The sequence below is a fragment of the Festucalex cinctus genome, chromosome 11, assembly GCF_051991245.1.
Source record: "Festucalex cinctus isolate MCC-2025b chromosome 11, RoL_Fcin_1.0, whole genome shotgun sequence".
Lineage (NCBI taxonomy): Eukaryota > Metazoa > Chordata > Actinopteri > Syngnathiformes > Syngnathidae > Festucalex > Festucalex cinctus.
This window is the reverse complement of record NC_135421.1, coordinates 17,115,623-17,133,989: the sequence shown is the minus strand read 5'-3', so window position 1 is coordinate 17,133,989 and position 18,367 is coordinate 17,115,623. Positions and strand designations below refer to the sequence as shown.

Genomic DNA, 18,367 nt, shown 5'->3' with positions numbered 1-18,367 from the left:
CGGGCAAAGCATATTGCTTACTGTAATTACATTGAATTCACCTTGTCTTTCAGCACCTTGTTTGGTGCCCTCCATCTCCATTTGGGTGGCGCTCCAGAGGGCCCCGCAGGCACAGGTAAAACGGAGACCACCAAAGACTTGGCCAAGGCTGTGGCCAAGCAGTGTGTGGTCTTCAACTGCTCCGATGGACTCGACTACATCGCCCTGGGAAAATTCTTTAAAGTGAGTACAGGTTGGGACGTCTTCTATGTATTTAAACTCTTTCACTCCCAGACATTTTCACACTTAAAACATTTAAAATAGAATGTATTTCTACGTTTTTGGGAGCAAATGAGTTAAAGAGGACATATGGAAAATTCACTTTTGCATGTCGCGTCTCTGCAGTGCCTAGACACCTACTAAACAATCTTTTGTGAGCTGCCTATTCCTAAAAAACCCCATCTGTGAACGAACAATTCTGCTTTGCTGAAGTGTAATGTTAGTTTGCTAATTTGCACAATGCTACCCCAAAACAAGCTGATTTCAGAAAGACAAGAAATAGGAAGACATATGGGAAGTGTTGTGAATTGTGAAGAAAGAGACACGATACTGTATGTCTCCTTTAAACTATACAGAAATTTCTCTTAGATGTATGGTAATGAGTGCATATGTGACCAGGGCCTTTTGTCTTGTGGAGCATGGGCCTGCTTTGACGAGTTTAACAGAATCGACTTGGAAGTGCTGTCCGTGGTGGCTCAGCAGATCCTCACTATACAGAGAGGTTGGTTTGTTGCATACATCATTCATATTTCCTTGCAAAGAAGTCCCTCAAAGTGAAGCACCATCGATACTTTGTGCATTCACAAAGTATGCTCTGAGTGCCACTTTTCCCACAGTTTTTTTTAATGAGCCAGCTTTACTTCAAAATGGAAGTGAGTTTTTAAGTGAGATTGCATAATAGCCCGCTTGTGTGTCACGGATTTATAGAGAGAGTCACAAACCGTCACTTTTTTGTCACTGCGACTTCAGGAATCGCCGCCCATGCTAAGCTGCTGATGTTCGAAGGAACGGAACTGTCCCTGGACCCGTCCTGCGCGGTGTTCATCACCATGAACCCCGGTTACGCCGGACGTTCCGAGCTTCCGGACAACCTCAAGGTATCCGGCGCAACCCTGACTTGCGAGGGACCAAACGCATGAGTTTTTCAAGTTACCGGCACCAAACGCTGGAACGGATCACGGCATTTTAATAATTTCAACGACATGTTATTTAACTCATTCACTTGCAGCCATTTTCACAGGGGCAAACCCCCTTCGCTCCTGGCAGTTTTACTGGATTTTGACTGATTTTGCAAGGCCCACAGAATATTGTGTTCCATTCCTGTAAAAACATGGAACCTACTAAAAGAACGATTAGAGTCTCTTCTTGCACCAGCAAAAAAAGTACATTTTGTATCTGTTTCCATTTTTGCAGCAATTAACATTAGAATATAGCTAAGTTTCATCATTATTCACAAACCTATTTAAAACAATGGGGAAAAGAGCTTTTTGCTACATGGCCCTGGTTGATCTCTTATACTCTGCTGCCACCTGCTGGCCGTTTTTTGTAATAACTAGCATTGCTTTAAATGACCTCTTCAGGTCAGAAGCTGCATCAAAGCCAAACAAATACACAAAAACGTATAAATACGTCTTTGGGACACTTACATTAAAATAGAACGTATTTATACGTTTTTGGGAGCAAATGAGTTAAAAATGAAGTTTATATGTAAATGACACTAACCACTGCACGGGCAAAATAACCAGTTGCTGTCTGGTCTCTCCGCTGTTGCAGGCGCTGTTCAGGACCGTGGCCATGATGGTGCCGGACTACGCGTTGATCGCGGAGATCGTGCTGTACTCATGCGGCTTCGTGACGGCGCGGCCCCTCTCGGTGAAGATCGTGGCCACCTATCGGCTGTGCTCGGAGCAGCTGTCCATGCAGCATCACTACGACTACGGGATGAGGGCCGTCAAGTCCGTGCTGACTGCCGCGGGGAACCTCAAGGTACGTGCGGTCATGCTGAATGTTTGTCCTGGTCAACACTAAGAGGAAAGCAATTTGTAATATTTTCTTGATTGACAAGTGTGTAAAAAAAAAAAGCTTGAAATATTCCTTTGCACCTCCTTTTCATTCAAAATCCTCAGAATAAACTTCAAAAGGAAAAAGTTTGGCAATTTATTGTCGCCAATCAATGTAGGATCTGATTTTGGCTCAACTGGGTGAAGTCCCTGCTTGGAGTTTTGTCAAGATCGGAGCCCTGAATTTAATCTAAAATGGCTGCTTCAATGCCAAATGGCCGACTTCCTGTTTAGTTTTGGGCATAGGTCCTTGAGACTTTCGTGCAACTTGTGAGGATGATGATGATGATGATGATGATGATGATGATGATGTTGTCCACCCACTAGCTTCATGCTAACATGAAGGGAAAACATGGCAAAACATTAGCATCGACAGTAAAACTGCCAAAATTCAAAGTAAATAATTGACTAAATAAATAAATGACTAAAAGTGAAAATAAAAATGATTATAAAAAATATAATTAAAAAATTAAATACAAATGTATTTATATATACATATGTATGTATATATATATACATATATATATATATATATATATATATATATATATATATATATATATATATATATATATATATATATATATATATATTTTTTTTTATTTCCATTTATGTTTATTTTTTTGGATATAATTTTCGAATTATATTTTTTTATATCCATTTTTATTTTCACGTTTAGTCAGTTATTTATTTATTTATTTATTTAGTCATTTAGTTATTTTGAATTTTGGCAGTTTTGGTCCTCAATATTGTTTACTCTCTTTCTATAAAGCACAAAAATTATCCAGTTATTTTTACTTATTAAAAAACAAAAATACAAAAAAGTTTTTAATTAATGTCATTTTAGTACATTTCAATGGAGATGATTTGAATTACGCATGTTTTGAGTTAGAAGCATGATCGTGAAACAAATTCAGCTCGTATCTCAAGGTCAGCTGTCCTCGGCTGCAGGTCACTCGCAAGCCTAATGAGGATAGATGATGTAGAAAATGGAGAGACGGATGTATTGCCATTTGTGACATAAATTATGTAGTGTGGAGAGTACAGAGAGAGACGGAACTCGCCTTCTTCTCCTTGTCTCATTTACGGCATCTCCACAATTGGTGACCCCGACGTGACACTGTCGGAACCCGGCACGGCAGTATTTCTAATCTATATTCGCCAATTGTCACAATCTGACATGTCCTGTCCATATATGTTGGATTGCAGCTTGCTTTTCCAGACGAGAACGAAGACACTTTGCTACTAAGATCCATCATTGACGTCAATCTGCCAAAGTTTCTGGCCCAGGACTTGCAACTGTTTGGGGTACGTACGGATAAAACGCCATTTTTTTACAAATTTGTGACCTTTTTTTTTTTTTTTTTTGTATCACCAACCTCCCCACAATATCATGAAAATTATCGTATTGTGATGTTTGGATGTTGTAACATCCCTCGTGTGTAATGTGCATTTAAAATGCAATATTCTCCCATTGCCTCTTCCTCAGGGTATCACGTCGGACCTTTTCCCCGGCATCACGCTCCCCAAGCGAGACTACAGCACTTTGCTGGACGCCGTCAAGGAAAACTGCGACGAGATGAACCTGCAAGTCACCGACTTCTTCATCGAGAAGATCCTGCAGGTGTTCGAGATGATGATCGTCAGGCACGGGTTCATGCTGGTGGGCGAACCCTTCGGAGGCAAGACCTGCGCCTACCGCGTGCTCTCGGCGGCCCTTCACGATGTCTGTGTGAAGGTATGGTAGAAAAAAAACAAAAGGATTCACATTCCGTACTTAAGTAAAAGTACCAGTCACCTGTATATATGGCTGCATAGCCAATAGCCCATACACGCCAGTGCAAGCCGTTGAAGTTACAAGGCGGCCATCTTGTGACTCCCACCTCACGAGCAGACTACTGTATAAACTATACGGTATACGTACAGATGAGACATATATACAGCTCATAGGCAGTTAGTATATAGCCGAAAGCGGGTTTTTTTTTTTTGGGGGGGGGGGGGGGGGGTTGTGCTGGGGATGGTCACTCTTTTTTTTAACAAGTAAAAAATACATAAATATAAATTAACAAGTGGACGGTATGTGCTGGTTTGAAGACCCCCTTTTTCTTTTATCACTCAGTTCCTTAGACCCTAATATTAGATTGGAAAAGGCATCTTTTGTTGAATTATAGTTAGAATTCTTTAATTAAAAAAAAAAAAATACAAGTTTCCTACTATACTAAACATCATTAAGTCTTTTACTACCTTATCAAAAAAAAAACACAATGCTAGCTGATTTCGAGCAATTTAACTCATCTTTCAAGGCACACAGAATATTGTGTGCTTTTACTACATTTACATTGGGTACCAAATGAAAGATCGCATTCCATTTTTCCATTAGGAAAAAAAAAGTATATTTCTACCTTATTCCGTTCTTTAGTAATCACTATTTGGAAATAGGTCAATTGAGTGACACTGAGCGAAAACTGAAAATGAGAAAACAAGCTTTTTGTGAAAAGAAGACTTTGACACTTTTTTGTTTCGTGACGCTCTGTGAATTTGGTTTAATGGGACAAAGGCTTTTTGATCATTCACGTCATCCTTGAAACGTTCTATCGCATCAAATTTAATCAGATTTGGTCTTGTTTCATTGTAATTCCATACACTGGCAAGTAAACAACCAAAATCGCTAATAGTGATAAATAGTTTTTTATTTTGGTCCTCAAAACTAATTTTGACCTCCAGCAAACTTGCCTTCTCGCAATTTTGCTTCATTTATTGTTTTGATCTTATTTCATAAGCATTCCATACAGTAAAGTAGTTCACCATATAATTTCATGCAGGGAGATAGCAGCATACTGTCACGCACGTTGTGTTATGTGACGTTATGTCGAATATTTATGAATGAAGAAAGCTATCTAGTTTTATACTCAAGTTGTGTTTTAGCATTCACGGTCTGTGGTCGCCATTGTAGAGTGATGTCACTTGTAGTCCGTCGGTGAAGTCGGGATCCTTTTTTTCCCAACTTCGCGAGTGGGATTTCAGAGTTCAAGGGGGCGTTCCCATACACACTTCCTGTTTTGAACTTGGAAAACTCTGACTTCCGACCATCCTCGAATGCAGAATTAGATCAGTGAGAAGTACACGTACTTGTGTAACAAACAACAAATGATTTATTGAATTGTCAGTAGAGAAGTGCCAGCAGAGGGCAAGTGAGGGCAGGCGTCTACTTTTTTTTTTCTCTTTTTGTTTAGGGGTGGGAGCAGGGGGGGGACTTTTCACCTGTCACAAAGTGTTGATCAATAGCTGATGTAAATCCTTTACTGCTCGCTTGGTTGCTTTTCCCTTCTCGTCCTCAAGGATCGACTCATCTATTCTTCTGCCGCAACCCGGCCAATTTGTCAAGTTCATCTTAACAAATAGTTTTTGATTGCATTTTTATCAGGAAAACCCTGAACGCTTGCTCACCCCCCCCCCCCGGCCAAAAAAGAAAAAGAAAAAAAGAAATCAAGGCAAATTGTTTTGTGCTCAATACCTCGTAAACATGTCTATCCAATTTGTCCGAGTCGTTGTGTTTGCCGTCACTATCAATCGGGCCCAACTGGCAAGTTGTGTTTACATGGCTGAGAAGCAGCCCGGCGAGGAAGACACGCGAAGGCCTGCTGATAGAACGGCGGTGGAAAGCCGCATTCATCACTTGTCTTGCTCCTTGCTGCGCATCCACTCATCACGTCAAAAACAAGCCTACTTTTTCTTCTCTCCGAGAAGCTCGTTCCATCACTGTGCTGAGGTCTCGTCTCGAAATGTTAGCGATCGCTCTTTTTTGCTCGTGTCAAGCAGATGGTCATCTTAAGACAAATATACGACAAAAGTCAGGAACTTCGCACTATACAGTGAAATCACCCCAAAACATATTTTCAGTTTGCAACTCACAAATTCATGTTCAATCATTTACTCATTTTCTATCCACTCCCATAAAAAGGGAAGTCAAGTCAATGCAAATATATTTTATACAATAATATTTTTATGTACTCTCCGCCCCACGCCTTAAGATGGCATCCAGATTAATATTGCATTTGTGGAATATGAATTAAATTGGGGCACATAGAACATATTTTGTAAATAACATACATTGTAAAGAAAAAATGTAACTTCACTTTAATGTTTTGATTATTACGCATTCACTTGAAAAACAAAACAAAAGCGCTTTTCTGACAATTTTTTATGGGGAGCTTTGTTTTTTGATTTGATTTGTTTGAGTATTTTTATTTATTTATTTTTTTTTAAATATTTTTTTCTGTCATTAAAAAATATTCAGAAAAACAGAAAAAAATATTCAGAAAAATAGGAGGAAAAATTACTCAGAAAAACAGGAGAAAAAAAAATATTACGAAAAACAGAGCACCAACTTCTGTTTTTCAGAGTAATTTTAAAAAAAATAATGTTTCACCCTCTGTTTTTCTGAGTAATTTCTCCTCCTGTTTTTCTGAATATTTTTTTCCCTGTTTTCCTTTCAAATTTATAATGTAAAGTCACATTTTGTACAAAAAAATGTGATCTTGACAAGAACAACGATGTTTTGTTCTGATAAAACATCAGAATAAAGTCTTGTTTTCACGACCTATCAATAGATTTGGACCGGACTACATGAGGAAAAGCAACTATGCAAAAAAGTGATTAGTGTTGTACATTTTTTGTTTATTTTATTTATACACTAGTCGCAAAACTAATGTATTTATGCCATTTATTTTTGTTTACATTTATTTTTTTGACCTAACATTCTCATACCTTTTCAACCCAAGAGAAGATTTTTTTTGTATAGCATCTCATTTGATTCTGCTGGTGGATCTCCAATAAGTTGTACGTGTATATTTGTTTGCATTGCTCTCCTCTTTGTGACACGACACCAGGGCCTGATGGATGAAAACGAAGTGCAGATCACAGTTATCAATCCGAAATCCATCACCATGGGGCAGCTGTACGGCCAGTTCGACCCCGTTTCCCACGAATGGTCCGACGGCATCCTGGCTGTCAGCTACAGAAACTTTGCTTCTTCCCAGGTAACGACGGCATTTTGATTTCATACATCTGCTCAAGTGGAAAACGCGGCGACTGGTCTGACTTAACTGTTTGCCTCTTCAAATGCGGTTTATATTAATAACTTGAATACGAAGAGCACAGGGAACTCCATAGAAAGCCCCTGAAATGTTGCAGCGCTTTTCAAGATGAGACGAGATCAGCTTTAGCATATTGAATTATCAAATCACAAATTGGTATTATTGGCAGGGTTATTATAGTTTTGTAATTTTCATTTTAGTTATTTATTTTTTTTTCTTTTTGAGTTTTTTTTTTTTATTAGTTTTAATTAGTTTTCAGGGTGGTTCTGTTAGTTTTTATTAGTTTTAGTTCTTTAATAAATGCTTTGATTTAGTTTAGTTTTAGTTAATTTCAGTATTAGTTTTAGTTTAAAAAAAAAAGTGCATTACTTGTGCGCACTATTTAACTCATTTGCTTCCAGTCATTTTCACAGAAGCAATCCCGTTTGCTCCCGGCTGTTTTTCTGGATTTTGACTGATTTTACAAGGCCCACAGAATATTATCTTCTGTTGCTATAAAGTATTAAGTCTCTTCTTTCATCAGGAAAAAAAAATGTTTCCATTTTGCAGCAATTAGCACTAGAATGTAGCTAAGTTTCATAATTATTCACAAATCTATTTAGAATTGTGAGTAATGTTGCCCTTTTTTTTCCAACATGGCCCTGGTTGATCTCTTATATTCTGCTGCCACCTACTGGCCGTTAATAATGTGTAATAACTACCGTTCAACCGTTCTTTGCATTTGAAAGGCTGCATCAAGGCCTTCTGTATGCTCTAGCATGTAAAAAAACAACAACAAAAAAACAAAACAAAACAAACAAACATAAAAATGTATAAATACGTCTTTGGGACTAAAACATAAACTAAAACGTATTTATACGTTTTTGGGAGAAAATGAGTTAAAAAAAACAGCATTGGAGCGACGTCATCTGAAGGTGCTTTTCTATTGGCTTCTGCTAGATGATGTCGTTTTGTGTGGCAGACTTTCAAACATCCTTTTTCCGGTAATTGAATCGACTTAAAATCATCCCCAAAGGCTCATGCATTAAATTAATTACCAAAGACTAAAACGAAGGACATGTTTGCTATAATTATAGTTAGTTTTAGTTAGTTTTGTAAACATAAAATGTAGTTTCAGTTAGTCTTCTTTTTTTTTTTTTCATGAATGAAATTGATTTTTGAATTCTACTTTTAGTTTTTTCGTTAGTTTTGAGTTACCTAGAATAACCAATTCAGACTCACGTGGACGTAATATGACAGTGCCACAAAAATAGGATATGATACTCTTTTTTTATTTATTTATTTATTTATTTTTATTATTATTATTATTTTTTCCCCCATCCCTTTTTGCCAGCCAATTTGAAGCGAGCAGCAGTGTGCGTGTTGTTGTTTGTTATGACAAAACATTTCTCACACACACACACACACACCAGATGGCTTCAGGCCAGGAGTCTCCTAGTTTTTTTTTTTTGATGATCACAATTCAAGCTGTTGCCTGCCAGTCAATATCGCAGCTAACTTGTGTTAAGAGCGCTTAGCGCTTGATGAACGACGTCTGTTGAAGCTTCTTCCCGCCACTGCGACTTGCGACTCTATCCTGTCTTTCCTTTTGTGACCTTCAAACAGTGGAAAGACGTCGATTCAATATGGGCGTAAGGATTAAAGGATTTTGTCGCAAATACAGTCGCCTCCTCTTGAGCTCTTTGAGTCTCCTTTTGGAAACTTTAAATCTCCATTAATGCTTAATAAAAATCTGTATATTTTATCACCATAAGGGGGGAGTTTTATGCATGAGCTTGCTCGGTTCCTCCAATAACATTTCTATTCGCAGTTAATCCAATGTATTTGGGGGATTCGTGTAGAAACCATTAATACTATACAAAAGTGAAATATAACATCACACAACTGTGCCACATATCAAAAACGGTTCAAAATCAACGTTTATTACATACAATGACAAATGACAAATGATATATATATATATACATATATATATATATATATATATATATTTATTTATTTTTTTAAAGAAAAGAAAATACATCCTAGCAAACCCCTTTACTCCCGGCTGTTTTACTGGATTTTGACTGATTTTTGCAAGGCCCACAGAATATTGTGTTCTATTGCTATAAAAACATGGAACTTACCAAAAGAAAGATTAAAGTCTCTTCTTTCATCAGGAAAAAAAGTATATTTCTACTTGTTTCCATTTTGCACCAATTAGCATTAGAATATCGCTAAGTTTTATCATTATTCATAAATCACTTTAGAACTGTTGGGAAATCAGCTTGTTTGCAACATGGCCTCTCTTATACTCTGCTGCCACCTATTGGCCGTTTTTGTAATAACTACCATTGCTTCAACGGTTCTATGCAGTTGAGAGGCTGTATCAAAGCCTTCTGTATGCAAAAACATAAAAAACGTACAAACATGTCTATCTTAAAACATTTAAAATAGAACATATTTATACACTTTTGGGAGCAAATGAGTTAATTGCTACTGATGTTTTACTGTAGTGCAGACTAGGGAAGAAATGGTTTAAAGCCAACCATTAGACTGTGTTGACATTTCAAACAGGGTTACCATTGCAATTTGTAATTATTATTAATACTCTTTGGAGTATTTTTAAAAGTGCTCAAACTGTGAAAACATTTCAAACAATTAAAGTTGCCCTTTCACTTTGTGATTATAGTTAATATCGTATTTCGTGTTTATGAGCAAAAAGGGCTCAATCTATGTTAATATTTCAAGAAGTCATCGTAACTGTTTCAATTTGTAGTTATCGTTAATACCATATTTTGTGGCTCTGAGAGGAAAGGGCTCACGTTACATTTTAACATTTTTCCTTGTGGCAATTAGTACTTGAACACATCCTTCTGCTTCCCGAGTTATCGCTAATACCTTATTTAGTTATTCGGGACTATTGTGCTGTACAGGAATTTGGCAAACACAATCAGGCCAGTCATAACTGCTGACACACAAAAGCTAGTAAACACGACACGTTGTCCCGCTAATTTTATGACGCTTGTGTGTGTCATTTTAGACCCCCGACAGGAAGTGGCTGATCTTTGACGGTCCGGTGGATGCCGTGTGGATCGAGAACATGAACACGGTGCTGGACGACAACAAGAAGCTGTGTCTGATGAGCGGCGAGATCATTCAGATGTCCCCCCAGATGAGCCTCATCTTTGAACCCATGGACTTGGAAGTGGCGTCTCCGGCTACTGTAAGAGATTGCTGCGCATATGTTTTTTTTTGTTTCTACCATCATATATACACAAAAGCAAAAAAACAATAAGAACAAGGTCAAATATCTTCTTTTTTTTTTCTTGCAGGTGTCCCGCTGTGGAATGATCTACATGGAGCCACACATGCTGGGCTGGCATCCTCTCATGTTGTCCTGGTTCAATGTCCTGCCTGCCACTGTCACGGCGGCGCACAAAGAACTCATCGGAGGCCTTTTCGAACGCATCCTTCCAGCCTGCCTGGAGCTCATCCGCAAAGCTACAACGGTGCCGTAAAATGGCAGAGTCGTGCCCAATTTTTGTAGACAAGACACACATACGGCCGTTGTTAACTCATTCATTGGCAGCCATTTTCACAGAAGCAATCCCGTTCGCTCCCGACTCGATTTTGACTGATTTTGCAAGGTCCACAGATTATTGTGTTCTAATGCTATCAAAACGTGGAACCTACCAAAAGAAAGATCAAAGTCTCTTCTTTCACAGGAAATAAAAGAATATCCGTTTACGTTTTGCAGCAATTAGCATTAGAATATAGCTAAGTTCAATCATTCTGTTCTAGTGCCACTTGCTGGCCGTTTGTGTAATAACTACAATTTCTTCAACCTTTCTTTGCAGTTGAGAGGCTGCATCAAAGCCTTCTGTATGCTCTAGCATTAAAACAACAAAAACGTATAAATACGTCTTTGGGACACTTAAAACATTTAAAATAAAACGTATTTATACGTTTTTGGGAGCAAATGAGTTAAATACCTGCACATCTTCATTTTGTGCTTAGTTTACCGTGTTTGTGAATTTGGCAAACAGCAAGCGTGTTTTCTATTACACACCTGATAATTTGGTGACAGAAAATAGACTAGACTTTTGAGTAGTATGAAAAAATTAAAGCTCCTTTCGCTTGCACTCTTTCAGGAGTTGTCGCCCACCTCGGACAGCAATCTGGTTAAGTCTCTGATGAATTTGATGGACTGCATGATGGGAGAGTTTCACGAAGCAAATGTGATGAAGCGCATGAGTGACAATGACATCTGCTCTTGGTTGGAGGTTTGTATTTGGCCAAGATCAACACACCTGTGAGCAGCTATTCAAATGATTTAGCTGTAAACGACCCAGTTTGTCAACTCTTGTTTGTCACAAGAGCATCAAAAGACATCCATCACAAGGCCACAAATGTCACACTTTTAGGACCCCTAAAATACATCCTTTTTCACCAAGTTACACACGCTTGCGACAACCGCAATCCCAAGCCAAACCAGCTTTTCATTTTCATGCAATGTTCTATTCATTTTCAGTACAGTCGCACTTAGTGTTACTATTTTGGTAGCCGTTTCTTCCATTCCCTGCACGATACACAATTATATATGTTTTTTTGCCACACTCTCATGTCTTTCAACCACTGCTGTTGTCCCCCCCACAGAGCATGTCGGAGTAGAAAAGCCTATCAACGTTCTCTCCCGTGCTCCCCAGCCGGTCATTGTCATTATAAGCGTTCAATTAATCAACCTTTTAACAGCAGGAACTAACACGGGAATCCAAAGTCATTTGCAGTTCCCGCAGAATTCCTGCTGTTCTTTTCCCTCTGCACAACAAAGACGTCTCCGCTGCATGCTCGTAGGTTTTAATGACTGTGTACTGCTCGGAACATTTATCCTATATGTAATACCGCAATACAGCCATTTGCACAAAAGATAGTCAAACTTTTACTGTATTATCGCACTTTGGAAGTTAATTCTGCAGTGTTTTGTTGTTTCGTGGTTGGTCATTTATTTGCATAATAGTCTAAAACATGACGATAGCACACTACGATTCCTTTTATCTGGAATGGAGCAGTACTTACAGCAGATATATCAGCCCCCCCCCCCCCCCCCTCACAATGTAAAACGGCTAATAACTGATAATCTCATGTGGATGCAAATGGGTCAGTCTGGGTTCTTGAGACTTTAATGTGTGGGTCTTACCATGACATACAAATCTACCAAATTGCATGCTGCTAAGTTAAGATAGCTTCGGTTGCTCAATTGTTTTTGAAGGACTTCTGGAAATGGCTAAAATGACGTTCAAATGTCTGCCTTCAATCAAGATGTCATGTTTGCTGTGTGGGTTTTCAAGCATGGCTTTGTTGAGACTTATTTTGTGGGTCTACTCATGAAAGACAAGTCTACAAAATTGCATGCTGCTAACTTAAACTGGCTTTGGGGGCTAAATTTTCTTTGAATGACATGCAAATTTACTAAATTATGTTCATATTCTTGCTGATATCAACATGCGTTTTTGGGCATTTTTTTTTGTGGGTCTACTCATGATAGACAAGACTACCAAATTGTATGTTATTAACTCATTCATTTCCAACCATTTTCACTGAAGCAAACCCCTTCGCTCCAGGCTGATTTACTGGATTTCGACTGATTTTGCAAGGTCCACAGAAAATTGTGTTCTATTGCTATAAAAACACGTAACGCACCAAAAGAAAGATTACAGTCTCTTCTTTCATCAGTGAAAAAAGTACATTTCATTAGAATATAGCTAAGTGTCATCATTATTCAAAAATCTGTTGAGAACTGCGGGTAAAAAAAAGCTTGTTTGCAACATGACCCTGATTGATCTCTTATACTCTGCTGCAACCTGCTGGCCGTTGTAATTACTACCATTTCTTCAACCATTCTCTGCAGTTGAGAGGCTGCATCAAAGCCTTCTGTACGTGCTGGCATAAAAAAAACAAAAAACGTATAAATTCATTTTTGGGACATTTAAAAGATTTAAAATAGAACGTATTTATACGTTTTTGGGAGCAAATGAGTAAAGTGAACCTGGTCCTGGGGATGATATGAATTTTTAAAGGATGTCAGAAGTGCTCCAGAGCCAAACAATAACACCCCCCCACACACCCCCCCCACACACACACCTTGTGATTTGTTGGCTTTTCGAAAATGGCAAAAGTCCTCAAAAATGTCCAAAATAGATGAGTTGGGGACAATTTCTGCATTTTTGTCCTCACAATTTAAAAAGTGGTGTTGAGTTTGAGTGGTCTTGTGCGACATCTCCCGCAGGGCATCTTCGTCTTCTGTCTGGTTTGGTCGGTGGGCGCCAGCTGCAATGATGCAGGCCGCCGGAAATTCGACCACATGGTCCGGGAGATTCTGAGTGGTCCGCTTAGCGAAGAAACGCGCTTGTCCCACGCCATACTGACCAAGGTGGGGCCGCCCACAAAGCCGCTGATGGTGCCGCTGCCTACCGAGGACACGGTGTACCAGTACCGATTCATTAAAGAGGTTGGTCTTCTCTTGTTTGGTATGAGCATCTTTGCATGTCTTTAGTGTATGTGCACATTATCTGTAAGCGTAATGACAAATGACGCAAATTGCCTCAACTCCTTCAGGGCCCGGGTCGATGGGAGCCATGGACGGAGGAGCTGAAGAGCGCCCCGCCTCTCTCCAGGGACATGCAGTTTAACGAGATCATCGTGCCTACGGAGAACACGGTGCGCTACATGGCACTCATGAAGCTCCTGGTCACCAACCAGAAGCCCACCATCTTCATTGGCCCCACCGGGACTGGCAAAAGTGTTTACATCACAGTAAGTGCTGGATCAATGACGTTAATACCTCTCATGGTAATCCACCAATGTATTGTTCAGATTTTTATTTTAATGTATAACACAGTGGTTGTAAAACTTTTTACACCTAGTACCACCTAAGAAAATACTTAGCTTTCCATCATAAATACCATCATAATAATCAACATTAAAATATATTAGCTCATTCACTCCCAGCCATTTTCACAGGAACAATCCCGTTCCCTCCCGGCTGTTTTACTGGATTTTGACTGATTTTGCAAGGCCCACAGAATATTGTTCTATTACTATAACAACATAAAACCTACCAAAACAAAGACTAAAGCCTCTTCTTTCATCAGAAAAAAATTTATATTTCTGTTTCTATTTTGCAGCAAAAAGCACTTGAATATCGCTAAGTTTCATCATTATTCACAAATCTGTTGAAAACAGTGGGGGTAAAGACCTTTTTATAACATGGCCCTGGTAGATCTCTTATACTCTGCTGTCACCTGCAGGCTGTTTTTTGTATTAACTACCATTGCTTCAAGCATTCTCTTCAGTTCAGAGGCTGCATCAAAGCCTTCTATATGCTCTAGCGTAAAAAAAAAAAAAAGCTCCCCCCCCAAAAAAAAAAAACCCCAACAACTTATAAATACATCTTTGGGACACTTAAAACATTTAAAATAGAACGTATTTATATGTTTTTGAGAGCAAATGAGTTACTATAGAGGTCATCAAAAACAAAAGGTTTTAGACGGGTTGGTTTAAAAAAAAAAAAAAAAAGTACTGTACCTAATTTCATATGTTTCACGATTTATGATATATTTTTCCAAAATTCACAATTTTTAAATTTTGCAATAAAAAAAATCCCGATTAATATCGATATTGTGCAAATATATCTTGTCGTTACATATTTCTCACTTGATTTCAATCTCAAAGTGTTAATGCTCAGCTTATTCTGAACATGTGACGTGTTTACATTTTGGTTTTAGCGTGCAAACTGTTAGCATGCATGTTAGCATTTAATCAGTTTTTATTCGAAATTACCTGAATACAGGACAAGATGTCTTTATATCGATCTGCTATGGCACTTTCGTTACACAGACACTATGTGTCAGCATGCCATTTGTTAGCATGTTAGCAATATCAAAATTTCAGGCAACAATTGGCACATTTTACACACTACAAAATTCTTCCTTAACTTTTTTCATTTATAGTTTGCCTATCTATATTGTGTGTATGCTAATGTCCCCCCCAGGACTTCCTGCTGAATCATGTGGACAAAGAGGTGTACAACCCGCTGTTTATCAACTTCTCAGCCCAGACCACAGCTGCCCAGACTCAGAATATTATCATGTCCAAGCTGGACAAGCGACGCAAAGGAGTCTTTGGTCCTCCCATGGGGCAGAAAATGGTACCAGTTAACAACATTGTCATTTCAAGTAAACCCAATACTGTTATTTACCGTTTCTGTATGTACAAATGTATTTGATCAGGTGATATTTGTGGATGACGTGAACATGCCCGCCAGGGAAGTATACGGTGCGCAGCCACCCGTGGAACTGCTACGCCAGTGGCTGGACCACTGGAACTGGTACGACCTGAAGGACTGTTCCATGATTAAACTGGTGGATATTCAGGTCATGTGTGCCATGGGGCCGCCTGGTGAGTAGTAAATGTTAAATCCATTGAGAAATGTGGGACGAGGGGGGGGTCATTCATTATATGACGTCTGCATTGATTTGGGAATATTGGCATGGAAAACGCGGAATACAAAAGAAATTTCAAAGCCATTTTGGAATATGAAAAAAGTTTGAAGGATATCCTGGATGAGCCAAACAGTTAGAAATTCAGAATGACTTCAATCGGCCATGATATTTTAGTAGATTGAGGTAAATGTAAAATATTTCTTAATTCTGGAATGATTTTATGAAAATATGGGAATTTGTGGAATTTCATAAATAATTTCCTAGTTTACCTGAACAATTTGAAACTCAGTTTTGTTGGGGTGATGTGGAAAATTGTGAAAATATGTAAAACACGAAAAAAAAAAAAATTCTGTGTGTGTTCTGAATTGAATGAATTGATTCGGTTATGAAATGCGGAAGCAAGAACGTCAATTTGTAAAATGTCTGTATTGATTTGGGAACGTTGTTATAGAATGTTAAATGCTAAAAATTGTGGAAATTTTTGGGGGGCCATTCCAAGGATGTCTTAGATGAGCGTTACAGTTTGAAGGAGGAATGCTTTGAAGTGGTTGAGAAAGAAATGTAAAAAGATTAGAATGTCATAAAATTGGCCAAATGTTGAAAATTAATGACTGATAAATCAATCACATAATCATTCATGTCGAAGCTTTCGATCCTTCTCATCTTGTCCGTTTTGTTCCCCAGGCGGAGGGCGAAACCCGGTGACGCCTCGATACCTGCGCCACTTCAACATGCTGACCATTAACGATTTTGACGAGAAGACCATGTATACCATATTCTCCAGGATCATACACTGGCATTTTACCATCCGGTAACAATTACATGATAATATCGCATCATAAAATTATACAGTACTTTTTTGGGTAGTATGCAGCAACACTCTAGATCACTGGTTCTCAACCTTTTTACAGTGACGTGACACATTTTTTCTGCCAAGTACCCCCTAACTAACGCAAAGCATTTCTGGTTGAAACTGAATCCCCTAAAAAAAAAATGTATATAAATTTACATCTATTTTAAAATCTCACGTACCACCTGGAGTGCCTTCATGTACCTCCATTTGAGAACCACTGCTCTCTAGATCATCGCATCTGTAAAGCTGAAGTTTAGCTACTAATGCTGCAGTCGAAGATGGTCGAAAGTCGGACTTTTCCGATGTCAAACCAGGAAGTGTGTACGGGAACGGCCCCTTGAACTCTGAAATTCCACTTGCGAAGTCAGAAAACAAGGACCCCGACTTCACCAACGGACTACAAGTGATGTCACTCTACAATAGCGGCTCCTTCGGAAACACAGACCGTGAATGGTGTAAAACACAATTTACTTGAGTATAAAACTACCGGTAGATAGCTTTCTTCATTCATAAATATTCGACATAACTGGACATAATGCAACGTACGTGACAGGATGCCGTTCTCTCAAGACGGTAAGTTTGCTGGAGGTAAAAGAATGAGTTTTAAGAACCAAGAACCAAAATTAAAAACAATTTACCACTATCCGCCATTTTGGTTGTTTACTTTCGCCTCAAACGCTTTCAGGTCGAAACTGGGAAAAACCAACTCGGATATATCCGACTTCCGACCATCCTCAAATGCAGCATAAAGAAGCGTTTAGGACTGGACAAATATGTTCTGATCTGTTTTGCACAAGCGAGTAACAAGCAATACAATCCTCCAGCAATTAATCAATTTTTCCCTTTTCAGGTTTTCTTTCCCAAAGCCTTTTGCATCCTTGACCTCTCCGATTGTGAAAGGCACCATGTCCGTGTACATGGAAGCCACCAAAAACCTCCTGCCCACCCCCCAAAAGTCCCACTACTTGTTCAACCTACGTGACATTTCCCGCGTCATCCAAGGCATCTGCCTGTCGCGCCCCGAAACCGCCGAGGATCCGTCCATCATCAAACGACTGTGGGTGCACGAGGTAAGACATGACCGGAAAAATGTAAAAATCAAACGTAATTCCGTCCGGTCCGGTCGCTTTGCAAGCCGCCGTATCCGTCTCCTCTTTTTCGCCTTCAGGTCTTGAGGGTGTACTACGATCGTCTGGTCCAAGACTCGGATCGCTCGTGGCTCGTGAGCTATCTGCACGAGGTGTTTAAAGCTCACATGGAAGTGAACTTCCATCAGCTCTTCCAGAATCTGGACCAGGACCAGGACGGCGTGGTGACGGAGGACGACCTGCGCAGCCTGATGTTCTGCGACTTCCACGACCCCAAGGGCGACGACCGCAGCTACCGCGAGGTGCTGGATCTGGACCAGCTCCGCCAAGTGGTGGAGTCCCACCTGGACGAGTACAACACCATCAGCAAGGCACCCATGAAGCTGGTGCTGTTCCGCTTCGCCATCGAGCACGTCTCCCGCATCTCCCGCATCCTTAAGCAGCCCAGCGGGCATGCTCTCTTGGTGGGCGTGGGCGGCAGCGGGCGCCAGTCTCTGACCCGCCTGGCAGCTCACATGGCCGAGGCGGAGCTCTTCCAGGTGGAGATCTCCAAGACCTACGGCATGGTGGAGTGGCACGACGACCTGAAGCTGATCATGACCAGATCCACGTCGGGCGAAGCTCATGGGGTCTTCCTCTTCACCGACACCCAGATCAAGATGGAGTCCTTCCTGGAGGACATTGGTAACATGCTGAACACGGGTGAGGTAAGTAGGCCACGCCAACAAACTCACTCAAATGAATCGAA

The 18,367-nt window shown here is 39.7% G+C and overlaps 1 protein-coding gene across 3 annotated transcripts in view; it reads left to right on the top strand.

Annotated features, from left to right (window-relative positions):
- Window positions 1-18,367, top strand: part of dnah7 (dynein, axonemal, heavy chain 7) — a 74,619-nt gene that overhangs the window by 24,838 nt on the left and 31,414 nt on the right. For all 3 annotated transcript variants that reach the window (XM_077535805.1, XM_077535804.1, XM_077535807.1), the window contains 17 exons: window positions 54-222; window positions 658-760; window positions 1,009-1,136; window positions 1,813-2,025; window positions 3,309-3,407; window positions 3,589-3,837; window positions 6,989-7,138; window positions 10,218-10,400; window positions 10,510-10,686; window positions 11,329-11,460; window positions 13,464-13,685; window positions 13,793-13,990; window positions 15,228-15,383; window positions 15,466-15,634; window positions 16,363-16,489; window positions 17,382-17,601; window positions 17,700-18,326. In XM_077535805.1, the coding sequence (XP_077391931.1) occupies window positions 54-222; window positions 658-760; window positions 1,009-1,136; window positions 1,813-2,025; window positions 3,309-3,407; window positions 3,589-3,837; window positions 6,989-7,138; window positions 10,218-10,400; window positions 10,510-10,686; window positions 11,329-11,460; window positions 13,464-13,685; window positions 13,793-13,990; window positions 15,228-15,383; window positions 15,466-15,634; window positions 16,363-16,489; window positions 17,382-17,601; window positions 17,700-18,326 (3,322 nt within the window). The remainder of the gene's footprint in view (window positions 1-53; window positions 223-657; window positions 761-1,008; window positions 1,137-1,812; window positions 2,026-3,308; window positions 3,408-3,588; window positions 3,838-6,988; window positions 7,139-10,217; window positions 10,401-10,509; window positions 10,687-11,328; window positions 11,461-13,463; window positions 13,686-13,792; window positions 13,991-15,227; window positions 15,384-15,465; window positions 15,635-16,362; window positions 16,490-17,381; window positions 17,602-17,699; window positions 18,327-18,367) is intronic.